The sequence below is a fragment of the Malus domestica genome, chromosome 13 (genome assembly GCF_042453785.1).
Source record: "Malus domestica chromosome 13, GDT2T_hap1".
Lineage (NCBI taxonomy): Eukaryota > Viridiplantae > Streptophyta > Magnoliopsida > Rosales > Rosaceae > Malus > Malus domestica.
Genome location: NC_091673.1, coordinates 35,984,717 through 36,008,714, shown reverse-complemented (window position 1 = coordinate 36,008,714; position 23,998 = coordinate 35,984,717). Strand labels below are relative to the sequence as shown.

The 23,998-nt window shown below is 38.8% G+C and overlaps 1 protein-coding gene across 1 annotated transcript; it reads right to left on the bottom strand.

Moving 5' to 3' along the window:
- Positions 1–1,755: 1,755 nt before the first annotated feature.
- Positions 1,756–14,196, bottom strand: LOC103447023 (probable transcription factor PosF21). The gene is made up of 4 exons (XM_008386200.4): positions 12,567–14,196; positions 11,140–11,272; positions 10,874–10,958; positions 1,756–2,289 (listed from the first exon to the last, which is right to left on the bottom strand). The coding sequence occupies exons 1-4, from the start codon at positions 13,235–13,237 to the stop codon at positions 1,907–1,909; spliced, it is 1,272 nt and encodes a 423-aa protein (XP_008384422.2). The 5' UTR covers positions 13,238–14,196; the 3' UTR covers positions 1,756–1,906.
- Positions 14,197–23,998: the final 9,802 nt, after the last annotated feature.

The window sequence follows — 23,998 nt, the reverse complement described above, 5'->3', positions numbered from 1 at the left end:
ATAGGGATTTTACTACTCATGTGAATGGGCTAAAAACTCATATTATACTTGCAAGAATCACAATGTTGTTGTAGTATAAACGGATCTCGCAAGGTCATTCTCCACATGGATTATTAAATAATTCGAAACAAACCAAATTTCAATTAATTATTGTAAAGTAGAAATTTAGGTGATTGATTTATAAACTACTTAAAATAAAAACGAATTTAATTAATAAAAATAAGACAATCTGCAATATTGAAAATAGAGGAAAAAGAAAACTATTTTGGGAGAAATCAAATTAAGAAAGCACTAGGGTTCCACCATCACCTAGCAATCTTATGAATTTTTACCAATTACTTATGATCTACACATACCACTTTGAAGGTTAGATTTTCCTAATTCATATTCTACTTGGAACCTCTAACATAGAACGTATATCTAACATGCAACCCATCCGGACGTTCGGATCAAATCTAAACATGAAAGACTCATAATGCTTTATGAAAATCCTTTGAAAAACCATGCAACCCTTAAGACGTGGTATTCATCCTAAGTGAAATTACAATTATTAATCACAAGAAGCCAGTGTCAATTTCAGGGAACATTCCGACCAAAACTGCATCAAATTACTTTTCTAAAGATCTTAATGGTGATCAGGCATTAAGACAATTAGATAGTTTTTATCCCGGTGATTAACAATTCAAAGTATGCATGCAATGAATCATAAGCAATTAAATAAAAATCATATATTCATGCTAAGGCTCAAGGCTTCGCCCTAGCAAAAGAAATTAGTTACACATATTCATAATTGAAATCATAGAAAATATTATTAAGAAAAGGATTGAAAACACCTTCAAGTAGAAAATCTCCAAAACCCTAGCACTTTTCTCTGTCTCCAAAATTGCATAAAATAAAGCGTCCTCAAAAACTGTAGACGGCCAAGCAATATATTTGCTAAGCCACCACACAAAACCTAATCCCCATAAAAAAAAAAAAGAACATAACCCTAAATTAAAATGGTAAAATTCGTCCAAAATCTGAACAGAGACGTTTTGGACCCATAAGCTGCTCCAAAACTGTCCCAGTATAGCTGGATTTAATGTTTGGAATATTCTGAACACTTCTCTAGAAGGCCACGAACGCATCCGAGGTCATCTTGAGCTCCAAAAATGCAATTTAAGCCCCAAAATATCATTTTCCAGCACTGCGCATTGCTCCTTTATTTTATCGCCAGAAAATAACCGCTTGGTGGAAAAATCCCAAATTTTGATACGATCAAGCTAAGTGACTCATGAACGTCCTCCAACTGGAATTACTCCAAAATTCGTCCATTTGATCCTGTTTTGCTCAAGAGAAAGTCGAAAGTCCTATATTGAAAATACAATTCAATATATAATTTAAAATCTACTCATCAATGACTAATTCATCTTCTAAACTCAACTCTTACAAAACTACATTTATTCCTTGAATTGAAATGTTGGGAGTTATCAAATCCAACTGTTTTACAAATCGTAAACGTAGTCCATTAAGCAAAGACAGGTTGTAATTGTATACCGGTATTTGAAGACGTAATCCATTGAGCAAAGACAGGTTGTAATTGTATAGCGATATTTAAAAACATATCTTCCAGGCGCCCTAGAGCGCTTACAGTATTGTGTGGTTTGACATGACAAGATCATCACGCTATCCACCACTCTTGATTGCATCCTATTTCAACGGAGGGCAATAGCTATGGGATTACAAAGGATAAATCAACGACTACACATTCTAATATTCAGTAAACAAATCTTCATAATCTAAATCCACCGTAAATACCCAGAACAAAACACAAATCACAAGGTGCTACAACTATGATAATTCGATCTACATCTAAAATGATAAGTATACAACTGACTACAAACAAATGCTAACTGGAAAACACTTCTCAACAATCCTTCGTTACAGATTGGTTGACCTCTGATGTATTCTCTTTCTGGCTTGGCGAAGGCACGGATCCTCCTAGTTTCAAGTCCCCACTTTGTTGTTGTTGCTGTTGCTGCTGCTGAAGCTGCTGCTGCATCCGTTGCTGCTGAAGTTGATGGAGTTGATGCTGCTGAAATTGGTGCTGCTGTTTCTGAGAATGAATCTGGAGCTGTTGAAACTGCTGTGCAGCTAGAAGGGTGTGCATAGCTTGATTGGTTGGATAGAATTGCTGCTGGCCCGCCCCGCCAAAACAAGCGTAGTTCATCATAGGTCCACCATTTGGCATAGCTTGGCCAGTAACAACTTTCAGATGCTGAATTTCTTCTTTCAGTGCATCGTTCAATGCTACAACACAAAAAACATGTTTATGGCTACTAGAACATTGTAAACGAGCATAAATTCAAGGTAAATCTTTCTTGCCCATATTGGTGGTGGAGGTAGGACCAGAACAGCTTATACAAGCCACGAAACTAGATCCAATGACTGTACACAGGCTACGTCATAGAAGCAAATAAGGGGACTAAGAACAAAAATGTAATCAATTTGATAGATTTGATAGACAAGCAGTAAAATGGTCAATGCAATTATACATTTCCAGCTCAGTAATAAAAGCATCAAACATGTAAACCCCTCAAACAAAGCATTCATCGTAAAGATGCTCAATTCATGCAAATATAAATTTACAAACACTAAACCAAAATGAAAATATACAAAGAAAGAATCATTCTACTTAATTTTAGTACCTTCTGGATAAGTTGAATAAACCACAAAATCATAAACTCATTATGCAATAGGAAATGTCAAGGGACCAAAGTTCGTTTGCAGAATCTTATATCGTAGACTACCAGAAATTAGGTATTTGGTAAAAGTACATGCAGAAAAAAATCATCATCGACAAAAATCAGAATTAGCAACCAATTTTTATTCTGAGTTAACAAGAGGAAACAATGTCTGCCAAAATCACTTATGGCATCTTGTGAACTGCCATCTTGGATTCTAATCTCCAACAGAAATCAAGTATATGTATGTTAGCATCTACTTATTGGATCGTCCACTTTGTACTACATGTGAGCGTGCTTGAATCATGCTCAATTCTTCCTTTCAGTGTGTCAGCGTGCTTATATCATGCTCAATTCTTCCTTTCAGCCAATGACCAGACAATTCAATAAAATTAAGACATCTGGCTTTTCTTGTTTCTATACATTAGTCAACAACAACAACAACAACAAAGCCTTTTCCCACTAAGTGGGGTCGGCTATATGAATCCTAGAACGCCATTGCGCTCGGTTTTGTGTCATGTCCTCCGTTAGATACAAGTACTCTAAGTCTTTTCTTAGAGTCTCTTCCAAAGTTTTCCTAGGTCTTCCTCTACCCCTTCGGCCCTGAACCTCTGTCCCGTGGTCACATCTTCGAACCGGAACGTCAGTAGGCCTTCTTTGCACATGTCCAAACCACTGTAACCGATTTTCTCTCCTCTTTCCTTCAATTTCGGCTACTCCTACTTTACCTCGGATATCCTCATTCCTAATCTTATCCTTTCTGGTGTGCCCACACATCCAACGAAGCATCCTCATCTCCACTACACCTACGTGTTGATGCTTCACCGCCCAACATTCTATGCCATACAGCATTGCCAGCCTTATTGCCGTCCTATAAAATTTTCCCTTGAGCTTCAGTGGCCTACGACGGTCACACAACACGCCGAATGCCCTCTTCCACTTCATCCATCCAGCTTGTATTCTATGGGTGAGATCTCCATCAAATTCTCCGTTCTTTTGCAAGATAGATCCTAAGTAGTGAAAACGGTCGCTCTTTGGTATTTCCTGATCTCCGATCCTCACCCCTAACTCATTTTGGCCTCCGTTTGCACTGAACTTGCACTCCATATATTCTGTCTTTGATCGACTTAGGCGAAGACCTTTAGATTCCAACACTTCTCTCCAAAGGTTAAGCTTCACGTTTACCCATTCCTGCGTTTCATCTATCAACACTATATCGTTTGCAAAAAGCATACACCAAAGAATATCATCTTAAATATTAAGTTTGTGATCTTCGCTAGATTGCTTCGGTCATTAGTGTGGATAAGTATGTAAATGGATAGAGACAGGAAGCAAACACAAGATGTACGTGGTTCACCCAGATTGGCTACGTCCACGGAGTAAAGGAGTTCTCATTAATTGTGAAGGGTTTACACAGTATATAGGTTCAAGCTCTCCTTTAGTGAGTACAAGTGAATGATTTAGTACAAATGACATTAGGAAATATTGTGGAAGAATGATCTCGTAATCACGAAACTTTTAAGTACCGAAGTGTGGTATCGTCTTCACTTAACTTATCTGTCTCATAGGTAGATGTGGCATCTTCTTTGGAAGTACTCTTCCTCCCTCCAGGGGTGGTATCTTTAACTGGTGGAGATGCACAAGGTAATGTATCAATTTCACTTGACGCTTACTTGTAGTTTCAGGCTTGGTCAAGCGCGACACAAACCATGTAGTAGGAGTCCCCCAAGTCGCCGAGCTAGGGGATCTGCTGAAAGAGGTGACAGACAAGGTAAGCAATCAGTCCCAGATTAGAAGTTTGATTTCGAGTTCCGGCTGATTGTTATCCTTCTCCTTATCTTGCAGGGTAGCATGAAGGATAAAGAGAAGAAAAGGAGAAAATGTGATGTGAGATACTTTTGCTTTTGAAGAAGTAACTTTCCACAGGCTTATTCTTGAACTGGGCCGGAGGGTTTTCTTGTTTCCGCCAGAGTATAAGGCCGACTGAAGAATTTGAGGGTCAAAACAAGTCCATCAAATCTAGAGTACGTTCGACCCTGCTGATATGGAATACTTTTGCTGTTGACAAAGTAATGGATGTATCGGCACGTGTTCTGTTACGCTTGTCTCCACATGCTTCCTTGTATCCTTCTCACTTGCCCTATTTGTTCCTCAAGCAGATGTGGTATCTTCTCGGGAAGCATAAGATGTTGAAGATGAGTACTCGAGAGCAATGGGGTTCCAGGCAGTCAGTTCCGGACTGGAAGCTTGATTCCAAGTGCTGATTGATTGCTCTCTTTCTCCTTGTCTTGCAGGTAAGAACAAGGCCAAAGGAAAAGACAGGGAAAAAGCATGATATGGGATACTCTTGCTTTTAACCCTGATGATATGAGATATTCTTGCTCTGGTGTAGCTTGTTTACAGAGGTATTCTCGGGGGGGAAAGAAAGCTGAGTATTTCGAGAGGCTTCGTTGGGAGTGCCCTCTCAGATATGAGGAATGGTTGAGCATTTTTGCAGGTCTGCTTGTCCGTTGAGGATGGAGGTCGACATATATAGGAGTCTCCCTAACAAGAAGGAGTAATACTATTCTTTTACCTTGCTTGGTCATACCACGGTAGTGGGAGCTGCCAGCTTCACGTGTTTTAACTCTGTCAGAGCACTTTGAAAAAGTGGTCTGTGGTATCTGGAAAGCTAATGTTACGTGTGAAGATTACAGACAAGCTTTATCCAAGGAGATCTGGCTCTCGAAGTTGAGAAAGCGGTGTGAGGACTACAGACAAGCTTTATCTAAGGGGCTCTCGAAGTTGAGAAAGCGGTGCCTCTTCGATTTTCAAACAAGCAATCCTGTCGGGGATCTGTCTCTCGAGATTCGGAGAACGGTGCCTCTTCGATTTTTGAGAAAGCAATCCTGCTAGGAGTCTGGCTCTCGAGATTCGGAGAGCGGTGTCTCGTCGCTTTTTGAGAAAGTAATCATGTTGGGAGTCTGGCTCTCGAGATTCGGAGGACGGTGCCTCTTCGATCTTGAAGCAAGCAATCTTGTTGGGAGTGTTTTCTCGAATGTGAGTAAAGGTTAGGCCTGTTTGCTAGTCTACCTTGCCACGGAGCACAGAGGTTGACACACAGGGACTTTCCAATTATCCAGCAGTGGTCCTATTCCTTTACCCTTGTGGGTAATAATATGGTAGCTAGACCTTCAAAATTTATGTGTCAACTTTGTTAGTGCTGTTTCTTTGCTATTCTTTTACCCTTCTTGGTCATAGCGATGTAATGGGAGCTGCAAGCTTCACGTGACTAAACTTTGTCAGAGATTTTTGGCAAAGTTATCTGTGGTACCCGTGAGCTGATGTTGCGTGTGGAAAGTGGATGATTGAACAGTAACATTCACGTGCTTTCTACTTCACCAGAAATCTTCGACAGAATGCCCGTAATTTCCGCAAAGTTGAGTGTGCATGTAACAGGTGCTGAGAAGGCTGAAAAAGCAGGTGCCTCTTCGATTTCTGAGATCGGCCCTCATGGTCTCTGAGCAGCCCAGCTTTTGAGAAAGCAAGCGCCTCTTCGATTTCTGCGATCGACCTTCGTGGTCTTTGAGCAGCCCAACTTTTGAGAAAGCAAACGCCTCTTCGATTCCTGAGATCGGCCCTCGTGGTCTCTGAGCAGCCCAACTTTTGAGAAAGCAAACGCCTTTTCAATTTTTGAGCAGGCGCCTCTTCGATTTCTGAAGCTCCATCGAGTGCAGATTTTTATAAAGGCTGGTATTAAGTTCCAAAGCACACTTGAATCTCCACCAGTAGAAGCTCCCTTCTTGCATTTCTAAGATCTTGATTTGTCCGACCTCTTTTCTCTTCAACACCTTTGAAAATGTCTGGCCCCTCCGACAGTCTTTTGACTTGAACCTTGTTGAAGAGGCAGCCACACCTTCTCCAGACAACATATGGCGCCCATCCTTCATATCCCTTACTGGTCCTCTTATCGTTGGGGATTCCGTGATGAAGAATGATATGACCGCTGCGGTGGTGGCCAGGAACCTTCTCACTCCCAAAGATAACAGACTACTTTCCAAACGGTCTGATGAGTTGGCTATTAAGGATTCTCTGGCTCTCAGTGTTCAGTGTGCAGGTTCTGTGTCTAATATGGCCCAACGCCTATTTGCTCGAACCCGCCAAGTTGAATCATTGGCGGCTGAAGTGATGAGTCTAAAAAAGGAGATTAGAGGGCTCAAGCATGAGAATAAACAGTTGCAACGGCTCGCACATGACTATGCTACAAACATGAAGAGGAAGCTTGACCAGATGAAGGAATCTGATGGTCAGATTTTACATGATCATCAGAGGTCTGTGGGTTTGTTCCAAAGGCATTTATTGCCTTCGTCTTCTGGGGCTGTACCGCGTAATGAAGCTCCAAATGATCAACCTCCGATGCCTCCTCCTTCTAGGGTGCTGTCCAGTACTGAGGCTCCGAATGATCCCCCTCCGGTGCCTTCTCTTTCTGGGGCTCTGCCGACTGCTGAAACTTCTCCTAAGCAACCTTTGTGAAGGCTCCCTCTTGTTTGTTTATTTTGACTCGTGTATATGTACATATTTGTAACTTCTTAGAGATATCAATAAATAAGCTTTGTTTCATTTCAACGTATTGTGTTAAATACACCAAAGCCTTCTTCACTAAGTTCTTTGAATTTTTCTTTTGTTGAAGCTTGTATGTTGAAGCTTTGTGAGTGGAGCATGTAGGTTGAGGTAGTGTTCCCTTAATTTCCCGAGTGGGGAAAACTTCTCGATTAGAGACTTGAAAAATCCAAGTCACTGAGTCAGGTCGGCTATATGAATCTTAGAACGCCATTGTGCTCGATCCTGTGTCATGTCCTCCGTTAGATCCAAGTACTCTAAGTCTTTTCTTAGAGTCTCTTCCAAAGTTTTTCTAAGTCTTCCTCTACCCCTTCGGCCTTGAACCTCTGTCCCGTAGTCGCATCTTCTAACCGGAGCGTCAGTAGGCCTTCTTTGCACATGTCCAAACCACCGTAACCGATTTTCTCTCAGTTTTCCTTCAATTTCGGCTACTCCTACTTTATCTCGGATATCCTCATTCCTAATCTTATCCTTTCTCGTGTGCCCACACATCCAATGAAGCATCCTCATCTCCGCTACACCCATTTTGTGTACGTGTTGATGCTTCACCACCCAACATTCTGTGCCATACAGCATCGCCGGCCTTATTGCCGTCCTATAAAATTTTCCCTTAAGCTTCAGTGGCATACGACGATCACACAACACGCCGGATGCACTCTTCCACTTCATCCATCCAGCTTGTATTCTATGGTTGAGATCTCCATCTAATTCTCTGTTCTTTTGCAAGATAGATCCTAGGTAGCGAAAACGGTGGCTCTTTGGTATTTCCTGATCTCCGATCCTCACACCTAACTCATTTTGGCCTCCATTTGCATTGAACTTGCACTCCATATATTCTGTCTTTGATCGGCTTAGGCGAAGACCTTTAGATTCCAACACTTCTCTCCAAAGGTTAAGCTTCGCATTTGCCCCTTCCTGAGTTTCATCTATCAACACTATATTGTCTGCGAAAAGCATACACCAAGGAATATCATCTTGAATATGTCCTGTCAACTCATCCATTACCAACGCAAAAAGGTAAGGACTTAAGGATGAGCCTTGATGTAATCCTACAGTTATGGGGAAGCTTTCGATTTGTCCTTCATGAGTTCTTACGGCAGTCTTTGCTTCTTCATACATATCATTTATAGCTTGGATATATGCTACTCGTACTCCTTTCTTCTCTAAAATCCTCCAAAGAATGTCTCTTGGGACCCTATCATACGCTTTTTCCAAATCTATAAAGACCATGTGTAAATCCTTTTTCCCATCTCTATATCTTTCCATCAATCTTCGTAAGAGATAGATTGCCTCCATGGTTGAGCGCCCTGGCATGAACCCGAATTGGTTGTCCGAAACCCGTGTCTCTTGCCTCAATCTATGCTCAATGACTCTCCCAGAGCTTCATTGTATGACTCATTAGCTTAATACCCCTATAGTTCATGCAATTTTGTACGTCACCCTTATTCTTGTAAATAGGCACCAAGGTGCTCTTTCGCCACTTGTTTGGCATCTTCTTCGTTTTCAAAATCCTATTGAAAAGGTCAGTGAGCCATGCTAAACCTGTCTCTCCCAAGGCTTTCCACACTTCAATCGGTATATCGTCTGGGCTCACTGCTTTTCTATGCTTCATCTTCTTCAAAGCTACAACCACTTCTTCCTTCCTGATTCGACGATAAAAGGAGTAGTTTCTACACTCTTCTGAGTTACTCAACTCCCCTAAAGGAGTACTCCTTTCATGTCCTTCATTGAAAAGATTATGAAATAACCTCTCCATCTGTCTTTGACCGCATTCTCTGTAGCAAGAACCTTTCCATCCTCATCCTTGATGCACCTCACTTGGTTTAGGTCCCTTGTCTTCGTTTCCCTTACTCTAGCTAGTTTATAGATATCCAACTCTCCTTCTTTGGTATCTAGTCGCTTATACATATCGTCATAAGCTGCTAACTTAGCTTCTCTCACAGCTTTCTTCGCCTCTTGCTTCGCTCTTCTATACCTTTCACCATTTTCATGGGTCCTATCCTTGTATAAGGCTTTACAACATTCCTTCTTAGCCTTCACCTTTGTTTGTACCTCCTCATTCCACCACCAAGATTCCTTTTGGTGTGGAGCAAAGCCCTTGGACTCTCCTAATACCTCTTTTGCTACTTTTCAGATACAGCTAGCCATGGAATCCCACCTTTGGCTAGCTTCCCCCTCTCTATCCCACACACACTGGGTGATTACTTGCTCTTTGAAAATGACTTGTTTTTCTCCTTTTAGATTCCACCATCTAGTCCTTGGGCACTTCCAAGTCTTGTTCTTTTTTCTCACTCTTTTGATATGTACATCCATCACCAACAAGCGATGTTGATTAGCCAAGCTCTCCCCCGGTATAACTTTGCAATCCTTACAAGTTATACGATCCCCTTTCCTCATTAGAAGAAAATCTATTTGTGTTTTTGACGACCCACTCTTGTAGGTGATCACATGTTCTTCTCTCTTCTTAAAGAAGGTGTTGGCTAAGAAGAGATCATATGCCATTGCAAAATCCAAGATAGCTTCCCCATCCTAATTTCTCTCCCCAAAACCATGGCCACCATGAAAACCTCCATAGTTGCCTGTCTCCCTGCCCACGTGTCCATTTAAATCTCCTCCTATAAATAACTTCTCCGTCTGAGCAATTCCTTGCACCAAGTCTCCAAGGTCTTCCCAAAATTTCTCCTTCGAACTCGTATCCAACCCTACTTGAGGTGCGTACGCACTAATCACATTGATGAGTTATTGTCCTATTACAATCTTGATTGCCATGATTCTATCTCCTACCCTCTTGACATCTACAACATCTTGTGTCAAGGTCTTGTCCACAATGATGCCAACACCGTTTCTCGTTCTATTTGTGCCCGAATACCAAAGCTTAAACCCTGAGTTTTCTAGATCCTTTGCCTTAAGACCAACCCACTTAGTTTCTTGTAGGCACATAATATTTATCCTTCTCCTCACCATAACTTCCACTACTTCCATAGATTTTCCCGTTAAGGTTCCTATGTTCCACGTTCCTAAACGCATTCTACTCTCTTGAACTCTACCCTTCTGTCCTAACTTCTTCACCATCCCCCGTCTAATAGGATCAAAGTACTTCTTTTGTGTGTCCTGTGTAAAGTTGATAGGAGCATATGCTCCCAAACAACTTTGAGTGGAGTTGTTCGAAAAGAAGTTTCTATGGCCCCCTTGCTCATTTAACACTGCATCCGGGTGCCGATGGAGATACAGCGACCCTTGCTCACTTATCACTGTGCTCGGGCCACACAGCGCGCCACTTACGGGTGACGTCCTAGCTTTAGCGCGATTTCGTTATGGATTCATTGTCATAAGGATTCGACGTAACTGTGGAGTGCCGGCTGTCGACTACCTGACGCCCTCCCCCTCCTTTATCCGGGCTTGGGACCGGCAGTGTAAGATAAACTTACACAGGCGGAGTTTTTCTATACATTAGTCATTACTATAAAAAGAAGAAGACAGATGACAATGATAAGGAAAGAAATACTACACATGAAAGTTAATTCTAATCATGAAAGGAAGAAGGAGTTCACCATCTTGCAAATGAACCTGTTGCTCCATTGTCTGCAAGCGCAGTTTCAGTTCACTGTTCTCAGCAGTCAGACCATTTGCATCTCTCTGCTCATAACAAAAATTCATAAGAATAATCAACTTATATCCTCATTATGTAAGCTAGATAAAACAGCCATGTGACTAATGCAGTGAAAACAAAGGGAAATCATAAGCTAAGAGTCATTTAAGCAGTCCAATGAAGAGAACCTGGTCTAATAAAGGACTGGGTTAAGCCGATGAAATTTACCTGCAAGAGAGTCAATTGAGCAGACAAGGAAGTTGCTTCTGTTTGCAACGTCTGGACTTTCTGTTCAAGCTCAGCAATATATCGCATTTTCCTTTCCTTTGACCTTGCAGCTGACTGCCTATTTGCCCAGATCCTAATGCATGTCAACCACACGTAAAATATTACACATGATGGTTGAAGCAACATGCAAAACAAGGGAGCAACCAACTCTTTTATTTTCATTTAAGAAGGGAAAATGAAGATGGGTAAAAACTAGAAAGCACCAAAGAAAATCAGATCCACTTCAAGGGTAACAAGATGTCACAGGGGCATTAACAGAAAAAAGGAAAACAAACCACCCTTACCACCTAATACTATCTAGACATGATTCTTGAAAGACCAACTCCATTGCCTTAAAAATCAGTCTATATGAAGACTGAAGAGACAGAATCATAAGGGGCATACTTCTAGATATGAACCAGACAATATGATGAGATGAAGTCATCAGATAATCTTACTCTTGGGTAATGTGAGTATAACATATGATTCACAAAATTTTCATCCCAGACAATTTTCAAAGAAAGAGTAATATATATTGAATGATACTGCTACATGTCATGAACTATGGTCCACAACCACTTGAGCAATTGGTTTGAACAACAATATTTCTATTGAACTCGATCAAAGTAATACCAATTCTAACAAGAACGCATCTTAAGGGACCCAATTAATTTATTGTAGTCCAATTAGGAGAGTAAATGACTATTACGTAAAAAATGAGCAACACAGAAACCTGGTACATTAGAACTTGAAAGCAACTTAACATTTAAAAAATAAAAGCAGGGTATAAGTCAATTAGTAAGAGAACTAGGAAATGCATTGTCTATCACATCTGGCTGTAAACCAATGTCAAACACCTCATACATCAAATTATTTGGAGCTGCTATGCAATAAGTACAAAGTTATTCACCACTGATACACTACAATAACAACCTTGAATGGATTCTTAAAAAGCTAAGAACTTTGACTGCAAACCATAAAGAAAACATTGCATGAACTCAAAACAAAAAACACAGACTATTGTCTGGAATTACAAACGCTAATAATTTTAGAACACCATAATCCTCAATCCATGCCACATGTGTCTGGATACACAGAGAATAAACACGTGTCCTTGCATATGAAACACTACTGCTATCAATAAAGGAAAAGTAGACTCATCGACAAAACTTAACAATAAACTACGTTTATTAAGAGGCTAACAATTAAGAATTCTAATATAGTAGGATTTTAAAAAATGACTACCTAGGCTTGAACACATGTTAAAATTACATGCAAAAGCAATAGCAATTCAAAGTACTATCAACTCAAGTTTGCTACCAAAAAATACTAACAGCTGAATTCCTAGTTAAGAGTAACATTATATATGATTACTCAAGAATTAATACCTCTTTGCACGTTTTGGATCAATCAGGGCAAGCTCAGCAAGCTTAGCAGCTGACAGGGATTTCTTGGAATCAGCTGCATTGATATCTTCTGAACTGGAGACCAGCATCTCCGGTTTGATGGTTGACGACCCATCCATTGACTGGCTATGTTGGTGCCTAACTCTGAGTCTCTCATTGGAACCAATGGCAATATTCTCCGCGGATGAGGTGGGTGCTCTTGATACTGGTGCTATTACTGGAGCAGGTGCTGCTGCAGAAGATGATGGCTCCCCGAACTGAAAGGATGATGTAGCAGATGATGAATTGAACTTTTCCATATCAAGGTACATAGAGAACAAGTCTTCCTCAGTCTCATCCGAAAATGAAGGGTCATCCGCACCACCCACAACACCAAGGTCACTATCAAAGCTAATATCATCTGGAAGGGTCAAGATTTCCGAATGGGCACGTCTATGACCCAATTTCCTAGGTGGGTTATCTGGCATTCTGCTAATATCATGGCTAAAGTGACCAGAGTCTGCACTAGCACCCGAGGCCAGCGGAGGAAACGACGATGAAGAGGATGGCTCAGGTTTCACATTGAAAGCAGCTCCGGTTGGCAAGAAACTCGAGTACCTGCCTGATGGGGGTGGGAAACCTCCACCATGGGCATGGGACTTGTCCTTGTCCATCTATAAGAATCACAACCCCTAAAATTTACCCTTAAAAATAGCTAAGATACCAAACATCCCAATAAATGCCAACTCCTTTCGGAACAAATCAAAATCTAAACCAAGTATCCAAATTCAGATTCTCAAACAAGAAAAAGAGGCAATTGAGATACGAAACAACACGAACAGACTCCCTCCAATGAAAAAAATTTAAAGTTGCATACATAAAAAAACACTAAGAAATGGAGATCTGACAGCGACAGGTGCAAAATAAATACACGAGGTTGAGCTACAAAAGGAAATTAAGCAAACACATACAAGAGCTTCAACACGAGAAAACCCTAGAAACCATCGCAGAGCAAAGCACAGCAGCTGAACATGGTAAATTTCTGGGAAAATATGGGAAATTTTGTGGGAATTTTCTCGGGAAAAAGGACATCGGGGTTGGAATTGTTCTTACAGACGCAGATCTTCGGATTGGGAGGTGGAACGCGAGAGAGAATCAATCACGCAGGCTTTTGTAGAAAGCGAAATTCGAATAAGAGCAGTCGCATGCAGATAGAGAGGGATCTTAGAGACGAGGAGGAAACGGAAGCTTGTGAGTAACGATACAAACATAAGAGTATTATACAATATCATTCCATTCCAACCGGAAGTTTTGCTCCCACCACATAGCCTGTCGGAGACGCACAAATTTCATTTCGGTTCGCTTGTGTTTCACGTACATATATATTATAGGAAAATGGGTAAAAATAGGCATTTTTCTTAATTTTGGGATAGAAATAGGATTTTTTTCTACAATTGAAAATAACCTAATTGCCTTCGTATATAAATGAGTTATTTCCTCCAATTTTTTGATTATCTCTCTCTCCTCTCTCTTGAAGAACCCTAACGATACACTCACCCTTTGACAACCCACCTCATCGGCGGCAACCCTTTCTCTCTCAATGATGCCCATCTTTTCACCAGTCTCCTCTCTCCTTTCTTTTCGAACTAGTGACCCAAGATTCAAATCGCATCTAAATTTTAGGTGAGTACAATGTCCAACTCACAATCCCAAAAGCTTGGTGTGTAATGAATAATAATTCATCCACCAAAGCTCTCATGAAGGTCCACAATGATTATTAAATAATTCGAAGTAAACCAAATTTCAATTAATTATTGTAAAACATAAATATGAGATGATTGATTTTTATGACCTAATTTAATTGATTTTTATGACCTAATTTAATAAAAACGAATTTAACTAATAAAAATAAACTAATCTGCAATATTAAAGATGAAGAAAAAGGAATCAGTTTTGGAGAAATCAAATTAAGAAAGCACTAAGGCTGCGTTTGGTATGTGGGACGGGACGGGATAGAACGGGACGAGACTTTCCGTCTCGCGTTTGGTACACTAAAAATGGGTGGAACGCGCTGTTCCACGGGATAGAAATTGGGTGTTTTTGCGTCCCGCCTCCCCCTAGAAGGGGTTGTTCCACGTATGTGGAACACAAAAATTCCACTGTCTACCCTCCCTCTCTCTCCTGCAGCCTCCCTCTCTCGTAGCTTCGTTACCCTCCCTCTCTCCTGTAACCTCCTCCTCCACCACAAACCCAGCAACCCAGATGAATTCGAGCTAGATTTCGGGCTTTCCAGGCTGAGTCGCAGACGAATCTGCCGAAATATTGGCTAAACAGACCGAAACGCACTTCCTTCTAGGAAAAACTCGGCGTTTGTGCTGGCTGAAGACTTGCGCTGGCCGGAACGACGCAGCGTTTGCGAAGTGCAGGGAAATCATAGTTTGATGCAACTCAGTCCACACTCGCCTCCCTTAGCCTTTTCATATTGTTGGTTTTAAATTGGGGAAAAGTAATTTGATTTACTGGAATTGAAGAGAAAGTATGGGTTTGATTTACTGGGTTTGATTTTTACTGGGAGATCTGAGCATGCGGGAGAGAGAGAGAGAGAGTCAAATGGAAGAAGAGAAAGCAGAGAAACGGGAGAGAGAGAGAGTCAAATAAAAAGGTAAGCTAGTCATTTAATCTAGTTTCGTTCTGTTCCATCTTGTTAGTACCAAACATGACATGAATTTTTGTTCCGTTCCGTCTTGTTCCGTCTCGTCCCGTACCATCTCATCTCATCCCGTCTGCGTACCAAACGCTACCTAAGGTTCCACCATCACCTAGCAATCCTATAAACTTTTACCAATTACTTATGATCTAGACATGCCACATTGAAGGTTAGGTTTTTCTAATTTATATTCTACTTGGAACCTCCAACATAGAACATATATCTAACATGCAACCTGTCTGGACGTTCGGATCAAATCTGAACATGAGAGACTTATTATGCTTTATGAAAACCCTTTGAAAAACCATGCAACCCTTAAGACGTGATGTTCATCTTAAGTGAAATTACAATTATTAATCACAAGAAGCCAGCGCCAATTTCAGGAAACCTTCCGACCAAAATTGCGTCAAATTACTTGTCTAAGGATCCTAATGGTGATCAGGCATTAAGACAATTAGATAGTTTTAATCACGGTGATTAATAATTCAAGTGTGCATGCAATCAATCATAAGCAATCAAATAAAAATCACATATTCATGATAAGGCTCAAGGCTCAGCCCTAACAAAAGGAATTATTTACGCATATTCATAATTAAAATCATAGAAAATATTATTAAGAAAAGGATTGAAAACACATTAAAGTAGAAAATTTCCAAAAACCCTAGCAATTCTCTTTATCACCAAAGTTGCATAAAAGAAAGCGCATGTAAAAGTGAGAACGGCAAAGCAATATATCTGCTATGCCCCCGCAAAATCCCTAAAACATAGGTCTCTTATTCCAATTAGGAAACTAAGAAAAATAATAAAATATCTTAGAAAATAAAATCCTAATTAAACTAGGATAATCTGCCAAGTACCTGTCCAGTCACGTTTTTATCTCAAATATCCTTCAAATCTAGCCCTTGATAGCTTGTTTTGAAGATCAGGACGTTCTGAACACATCTCCAGAAGGCCACGAACCTAGTTGAGGTTATCCTGGGCTCCAAAAATGCAAGTCAAGCCCAAAACGTCACTATTCCCGCACCGCGCATTGCTCCTTTATTCTATTGCCAGAAAATAACCACTTGGTGGAAAAATCTAACTTTTTGATACGATCAAGCTAAGCAACTCACGAACAGCTCCAACTGGAATGACTCCAAAATTCGTCCATTTGGTCATGTTTTGCTCTAAAGGAAGTCGAAAGTCCTATATTGAAAATACAACTCAAAGTATCAAAATTCTTCCAAAATATACTAAGAATAGGGTAAAATATATAATATGAAATTGACTCATCAAAGGTCGTATGTGAAGAGTGCACTTCCAAACTCATGACCTTCTTGCCAGTTTCCTTTAAATTCTTAGTTTCAAGGCACAATGGGATTGGATGAATCAACATGAGCCAAAGCCCACTACGAGTAATGCGGGTTTTTTACGATATTTGGGGAATAATTTTTTCAAGGTTTGATTATGGGTTTTGATTTCAAAGTGGAATATTTATGAGTATTAATTTCTGGGATCGTATGTTTTATGGCTGCTGGGAGCTTGAGTAGTAAAATCTTGTGCTATTAGTTCAGCCAACTCAATAATTTTGACCAATGAATCTATTGATTCAAAAGTGTAGGAGTTTCTTGGCTTTGCCTGTATTTTGGGAGCTCATATGTTCTATGGCTCAAGTCAAATATTTATTGGCTTTGCCTTCAATTTTCTAGAAAATTATACATTGTATGCACACGAGATGCATATAGGGGGTCAAATTTGTGTTTGTGCTCAATTAGTTTAGTCTAATTTTGACCTAACGAGATTAACAACGACACAGAAACATGCCCTATACCAATCGAACCTACGACATCGGGTTTTGGATACTTAAGCATGCTTTGTGCTATGCATTTTTCATTTAAGAAAGTAGGCATTGTTAATGTTACCACAAACTTCTCCCTTTTCCATTTACTAACAAAAAGTACATGACAACTAAATTTCAAGAAAAGTAAAGGAACAGAAAAAAATCTAGTCCCTACTAAAACTATTTAACATATCACAAAAAATGCTCACTTCCTGATATCATCTACACGAATTGCAGCTACTGAATTTGTCATGGCACCAATAATCCCAATGTGGTCGGATTGTGAAAGGACCTTGTGCACTTCCACAGTCGTTGTATGCTTTGACGACAACATTATCATCATGAAGTTTTATAATTCTCCCTCTAACTTCCCTATCCACCCAAATTGACAAAAAAAAAATTCCGAGCTCTTTCTCTACACTCCATTACACTCACCAATTTCTGACGATTGAGATAATGCAGAAGCTTCAAGCCTTTCTCTTTTTAATTCCCCCTATGGCACACTAAGATCACACCGTAGACGTACGTTGATGCTTGATGACCCTTGGAGATCGCCATCTTCAGAGACTCAATTCCAAGTTCAGAATTTTGTATCTGAAGTACCATCACATCCCTTGGCTATACAGGGCCTCAGGATTGTTGCACTCCCTGCACCTACACTTCTTCATCTTTTATCTGTGAAGTTAATGGGTTAACCCTTTCAAATCTCCAAATGTTGATGTGTTTGAAGATGCAGTCATGTTAGATGAGTTGGTTGAATTTCTTGCACACCATTTTTGCTGAATATAAGGAACAAAAGGAGCGGGAAGCAACCTTGGTGAGTATTTCCAGAAGAAGTCGTCCGGAAGAGATTGTATGAAAGTTTGGTCGTTGTTCATTTCTTCATCGCTCTGCCTTTCTTCATTGTTCTACAACCGGATGAGATGTTTGTGCTTGGACAAGCATGAATAAATACACCACCTCTCATGCAACCCAAAAGTCATTCATGCACAATTTCGTAATTAATTATCACAATTTCCTAATTATGCCTATTTTTTTAAGCTTCTTGTCACAATAACCAACTGGATGAGGTGGTTTAGACTTTACAACCCAACCATGCATACACAATAACCAACCGTCATCAATCATAATTCAGACAACCCTCGAGAACCCAACCACACAACAAACCTATGAGACCAATCCTTGACTATTATTTCTACTTTTTGTATTCGTTCACATGACATGAAGATGCCGTGTCCATATATTGTGCATGTCATGTGCATGTGTATTTAATGTGCATGGTGTATTTTTTGTGCATATTATGTGCATGGCATATGTATTTCCTGTTCATGTCAGTCACTCATGCACAATATCCCAATAACATAATAAAAAGATAGGAAAGCATTGATGAGTGGGAAAAAGTGACGGTAAACTAGATATAATAACGGTAATTATTGAAGGATTATTTTGTAAAAACATGTTCATTTAAGCAACATCATATAGCATGCAATTAACAATTAAAGGCGGAATCATGCTAGCATGCACTTAAAAACAAAACATTAACCAAGAAATTCAAAGCCTAGTAGATTGGTGAACCATTAATCAACTCAAAACAAAGTGAGTTGAAATTTATACCTTTGAAGATTCCTCTTTGCATAAGCAAAGGCTAATCACCCAAAGAGAGGGCCTTCATTCATTGCATCTTAAATCTATGGATTTGGATGGAAGAATAGGTTTCTCCAAGTTCCCAAAATAGGAAACCTCTAAGTCTCTTCACCAAGGTTAGATTGGAGAAGATATGAGTGACCTTGGAGTAGTAGGATTACTAGATGTACCCCCCAAGGTGGCCGGCATCTTTAGAGAGAAATGGAGAGACATGTTCTCTCCAATTTTCCCCAAAACAAACCCCAATGAATTTTAGGCTATAAAGTCATATTTATACATTTGAGTGGCAAACTTGTAATTAAGTCCAAGTTCACTACCCTTAGCATCATGGCCGGCCTTGGGGTATTTTTGGGTTGTTTGGGCCTTTGTGAATCATTATTCATTAAGTTGTCATACAACTTAAGTTAATGGGCTTGACGTTCGAAGCCCATTGGGCCTTAAGGTCCAAAACTATCCCGAGGTCTTTAACGAACTTATTCGTTTGATTAATTAACATATTAATTAATCCTTGCCATAAATAAATGATTAAACCATTTAATCATTCTTACTCATCTCCGTTTAATCTCCAATCTCCACCTCTTATGGTGTGCGATCCATTAGGTTCCTTTTAGCGAGGCAGTGGGCGATTAAAACCATTTTACATCGATTGTGAATTGAAACTTACTTTCAATTCTCCCTTTAGTGATTACACACGTTTAGGGCTTCCACAAACCATGAGTGACACCTAGCAGCATATCATGGTTACCCAAGCTAATCAGAAGAGGTTAGAGAACCTATTCAGTTTGGGATTACAAATGCAATACGGTCTTTCTCTAATCTAATACTCTTGACCACATTGTTTGGTTTGATAGTTTATATGTTCATGTCTACTATCCAATGTGATTCGTGTGCTTATATGATTTCCTTGAATGTGATTTAGAACGACTTTTCTAAATCTCATTCATACTCTGGCCAGAGATTCTAAATCATATCATAGAGTATTCTCCCTCAAACAGTTTGAAGGTTAGAGATCCCTTGTTGCGCATTCACTTGCCTCCATGGCTAAGTGGCTTAACCCCAACGATGCCGTGGACACCCTCCTGATGGAGTGACTTTGACATAATCAAAGATCAAGGACTTAACCACAAGACAACTATGATGCCTCAGGTCAAAGGACTACTTTGCATTATCCCAACCATGAGTTCTCATGTGACATGAGTATGAGAACTCTTCGTCGATCACGTTCAGTGAACTCATTCTCTATTGAGCACCTACGTACTTGTCTTGATGTCACACACACCAATGACTCGAGACTAGTCACTCTCCCTGAGAGAAGACATAGCACGTACCGATCTTGATGGACTGTCAATGCCTAATTGGCAATCCTATGATCAGGAACATTTAGGATGTGTCTACGAAAGAATGGTCTCATGAATCTAACTTCATTAGATTACATTCTCCCAATCACATATTCCTTGGACTTTATCGTTTAAGCATATAACATTTATATGAGACGGCTCAAACAATAATCTTTGCCCTTTATATTAAACTAGATTAGTTTAACATGTGAAATGTACGTAAAGTATCATCATATGATTGGCTTTAGGGCACATTTCCAACAATCTCCCACTTGCACTAGAGCCAATCAGCTTAGTCATCAGTGATGATACCTCTTTTGTAGTCATTTCATAAGTGGCTGAATAGTAGGCCTAGGCAATGGATATTTATATGTTATCCATAGAAGCAACCTTGAGAATAACGACGTCACCATTATACATGATTCTCAATCATGTGGTTCAGTCTCTCATATGAGTTCGGACCTTGATGAGACCTTGATTCCCTGGCTTGAGCTATCGCCCCATTAGTGTCATAGTGTCGATACACTAGATACACTTTCTGGTTGGAACCGAATAGAGAGTTCATAAATGAACTTTCCCATCCAAACAACATTGTTGCAAACTTCTATATGGCAATATACCTTGCATTCATAATGGAACACACTAAAGTCATTACTTTAATATTTCCATCCAAATATCTCTTTAGTCATAATAAAGAGATATCTGTTTATCTCTTCATTCATAATGAAGAAACATCCAATGATGGATTAGATTCATAATCTAATACATTTACGCTTCCATTACGTTACTCTAATTCTTCCTCGATCTTTGAGGAATTTATCCTTTAGTATTTCTTAAATACTTAAGGACTCACTTGACAGTTGCCATGGTTCTGATCCTGGGCTTGCACTGATATCGTCTTGTACCGTTCTAGGTACAACTCATATCAATGTTTTTCATACAATATGAAATACATAAATCACCTTTATGCGTATGCATAAAGGATTCTTATTTACGCATTATTTCTTTGGGAGTCAAAGGGTACGTTCCCTTTGAGAAGAGCTACCTCCTAGTCTCACTAGAGTTGTTCTTCTAATTAAAGTTTATCATCATATGAGAAACTTCCTAGCATCTTTTGTCTATTATTAGGGATTGATATAATCAAATTATATCCTAAAATCTATCAATATAGATTTCCATCCCATGTATATAGACTATGTCTCCCATATACATTCTATCGTTATAGAATGCTTAAAGTCATAACTTTAACGAAGAAGTATTCTTTTCATTTCCAAAATTAATATATCACATATATATTCATATATATCACATATATATATATATATATCACATATATATATATATATATCACATATATATTTATATATATATATATATATATATACAAATTTAGGAATATGGTTAACTCCCACTAATCTTTTGTAAACCTAGTAAACAAAAGATTCATTTACATCTTTATGAGAAATCAAACGATTTGACCTTTCTCTCATAAGACGCTTATAGCTCCCACTAGCTTGCTAAGATTCATGATGGATGGATCTCTACAACTTACATGTCTTGTGATTTATAGTTTTAGACATATATTATCAAGACTATCTTAATAATGGTTTCGGAAACCCATATTATGTCCAAACATTGAATCACCATTTAGTTGTAGCTAGCAATCTTCGAATTAATTGAAACTAAGACTACGTCAAAAATGGTTCCTTCAAAGTCAACCATTCACTTTGATTGTAGTCACCTTAAGCTACCAATTAGCTATTAAGGTTTCATTATTTCGAGTCAAATGGTACTTTACCATTTTCTTGAGTATATATCATATATATACACTGAATGTAGTCATAAGGATTTTCATTCTTAGTTCTTTCGAATTAAGAGGTGCAACTCTATGACATAGTCATAAAGTTCAAAACCATTCAACTGAGACGGTTTATAAATCCTTATCGACTACCTTCGAGCTTTTGGTATAGGAACTAGGTTGTTATATTTGTTGATTATTATCTTGTCTCTCAAAGAACCATTCTTTGAGTTCTATCCCTCGTTCATTTGCTCTTAGGCAAATCACATTGTAGGATTACAATGAACTACCCAACAAAACAACATTTGTTAGTTGATTTGTAGAAGCGATATCCAAAAGTTAATTTAAGGATATCCCACAAGATTGTTATCAAACAAATATCGTTTATTAGCACACAACCCCAAATCTTAACATGTTTGAGATTTGTCTTTCTTTCCAACTACATCTTATGGAGTCATGAAAATATTGGAAGATCTTCTCATTGACAATCATATTGTTTTAGAAGTATATATCCTATATATGGGTAATAGATAACATCTAACGAACTAAATCTTATTCGAGTTCGTTCTTCTCCTAATGGAGAAATACATTATCTTATGATGCTTATTTCCTTGATATCTTTCAAGGAAACTGTTCTAAAGTGTTACCTTATCTTGGATCAAATCTAAGGAGGTAAATACTTTAGACGTCTTACTCATCAACTTACATTACTTGAATTCTTTGAAACATTTTGCAAAGTATTCGGACTTGTGTTTATTCAAAATAAACTATAGTCCAACCGAGAGTGATCTTCGGTGAATGTCATACAACATGAGTAGTATTATGTTTGTGGACAAGTGCCACTAACATCTAAGTGAATTAACCTCAACAACTTTGTGATTCTTTCTTCTTTCCAAAAGAATAAAGATTCGAACATTTCGCCTCTATACAATTTTAACAAGAAGGTATTGGATCCGGATCTAACGATCCAAAGCATCCATCTATGACCAACTCGTAATTTATGTTTTAGAGGTATCACAACTTTAGTTGGGATTAGTCACTACCTTGCAACCTTTTGGGTTTTAAGCATCATTATTTTCTAAACAGTTAACACTACCATATTATCTCTACTATAGAGACAATTAATTAGATTACTATAATCCAATCATTGATTAATAAAGAACAATGTTTTGTCAAACAAAACATTTATCCATTTCATATAGTGACGGAATTTAGTTCCTTAAAATTGGAATGTAAAGACAATCTTTGGTTTTTCCAATTTCTTTGGTAGTTCATATGAGGAAGTAAGTACCATCTGCTTTCGCAGAGATCTACATTTGATTCACGTTTCGAATGTGAAGTATTTTCTCTTCTCTCATTAATCTTCTACTTCTTATTAGCCACACTTTTACAACAATTGTAAAACATAGTTACTAATACGGAATCAAGCATTCAAGTAGAAGAACCAACTGTTTTGAACTATTCAAGAACAATTTACAACACCTTCGAAAGGTGTGTTCTTGACACTTGCAAGACATTTCTTGCAAATACCCCTTCCAATGTCCATCCTTTCATAAAGAAAGTTTGTTCCCTTGGAGTTAATTTTATCTTCTTCATTTGACTTCTCCTTTGACTACAATAGTCATGGTCCCTAAACTCCCACTATCTCTCTTGAAACTTATTTCAATTGTGTTATACACATCAAACATTTTTGGAGAGCATGTGGTTATTGTTCACCATATAGTTTACAATAAACTTAGTGAACCATTAGTATAGGGACATAAAGGTGAAGTCCTTGCCTAGTTTCCGTCTCATTAAGTGGTTTATCACTTCAACACTTAATGATTCAAAATCATTATAAGTCCATGTTAATGGACTATTTTTGTCAACCAACCATTATGTTCTAAACATAATTACAAACCTTCAAGAGTTGTACAAGGCAACTCTCATTTCTTCATACAACAATTTGTAAGTGAAGAATCATGGCACATAAAGTGTCCATGCCTTTGTGCTTTCTTCTCAAGTTCTTTGTTCATTTTTCAAAGAAACAAGCACTAGTGTTTGCATTGACTAAGGGTTGTTCAAAGCAACTATTATTTCTTCATACAACGATTTGTAAGTGAAGAACTAATAACACTATAAGTGTCCTTG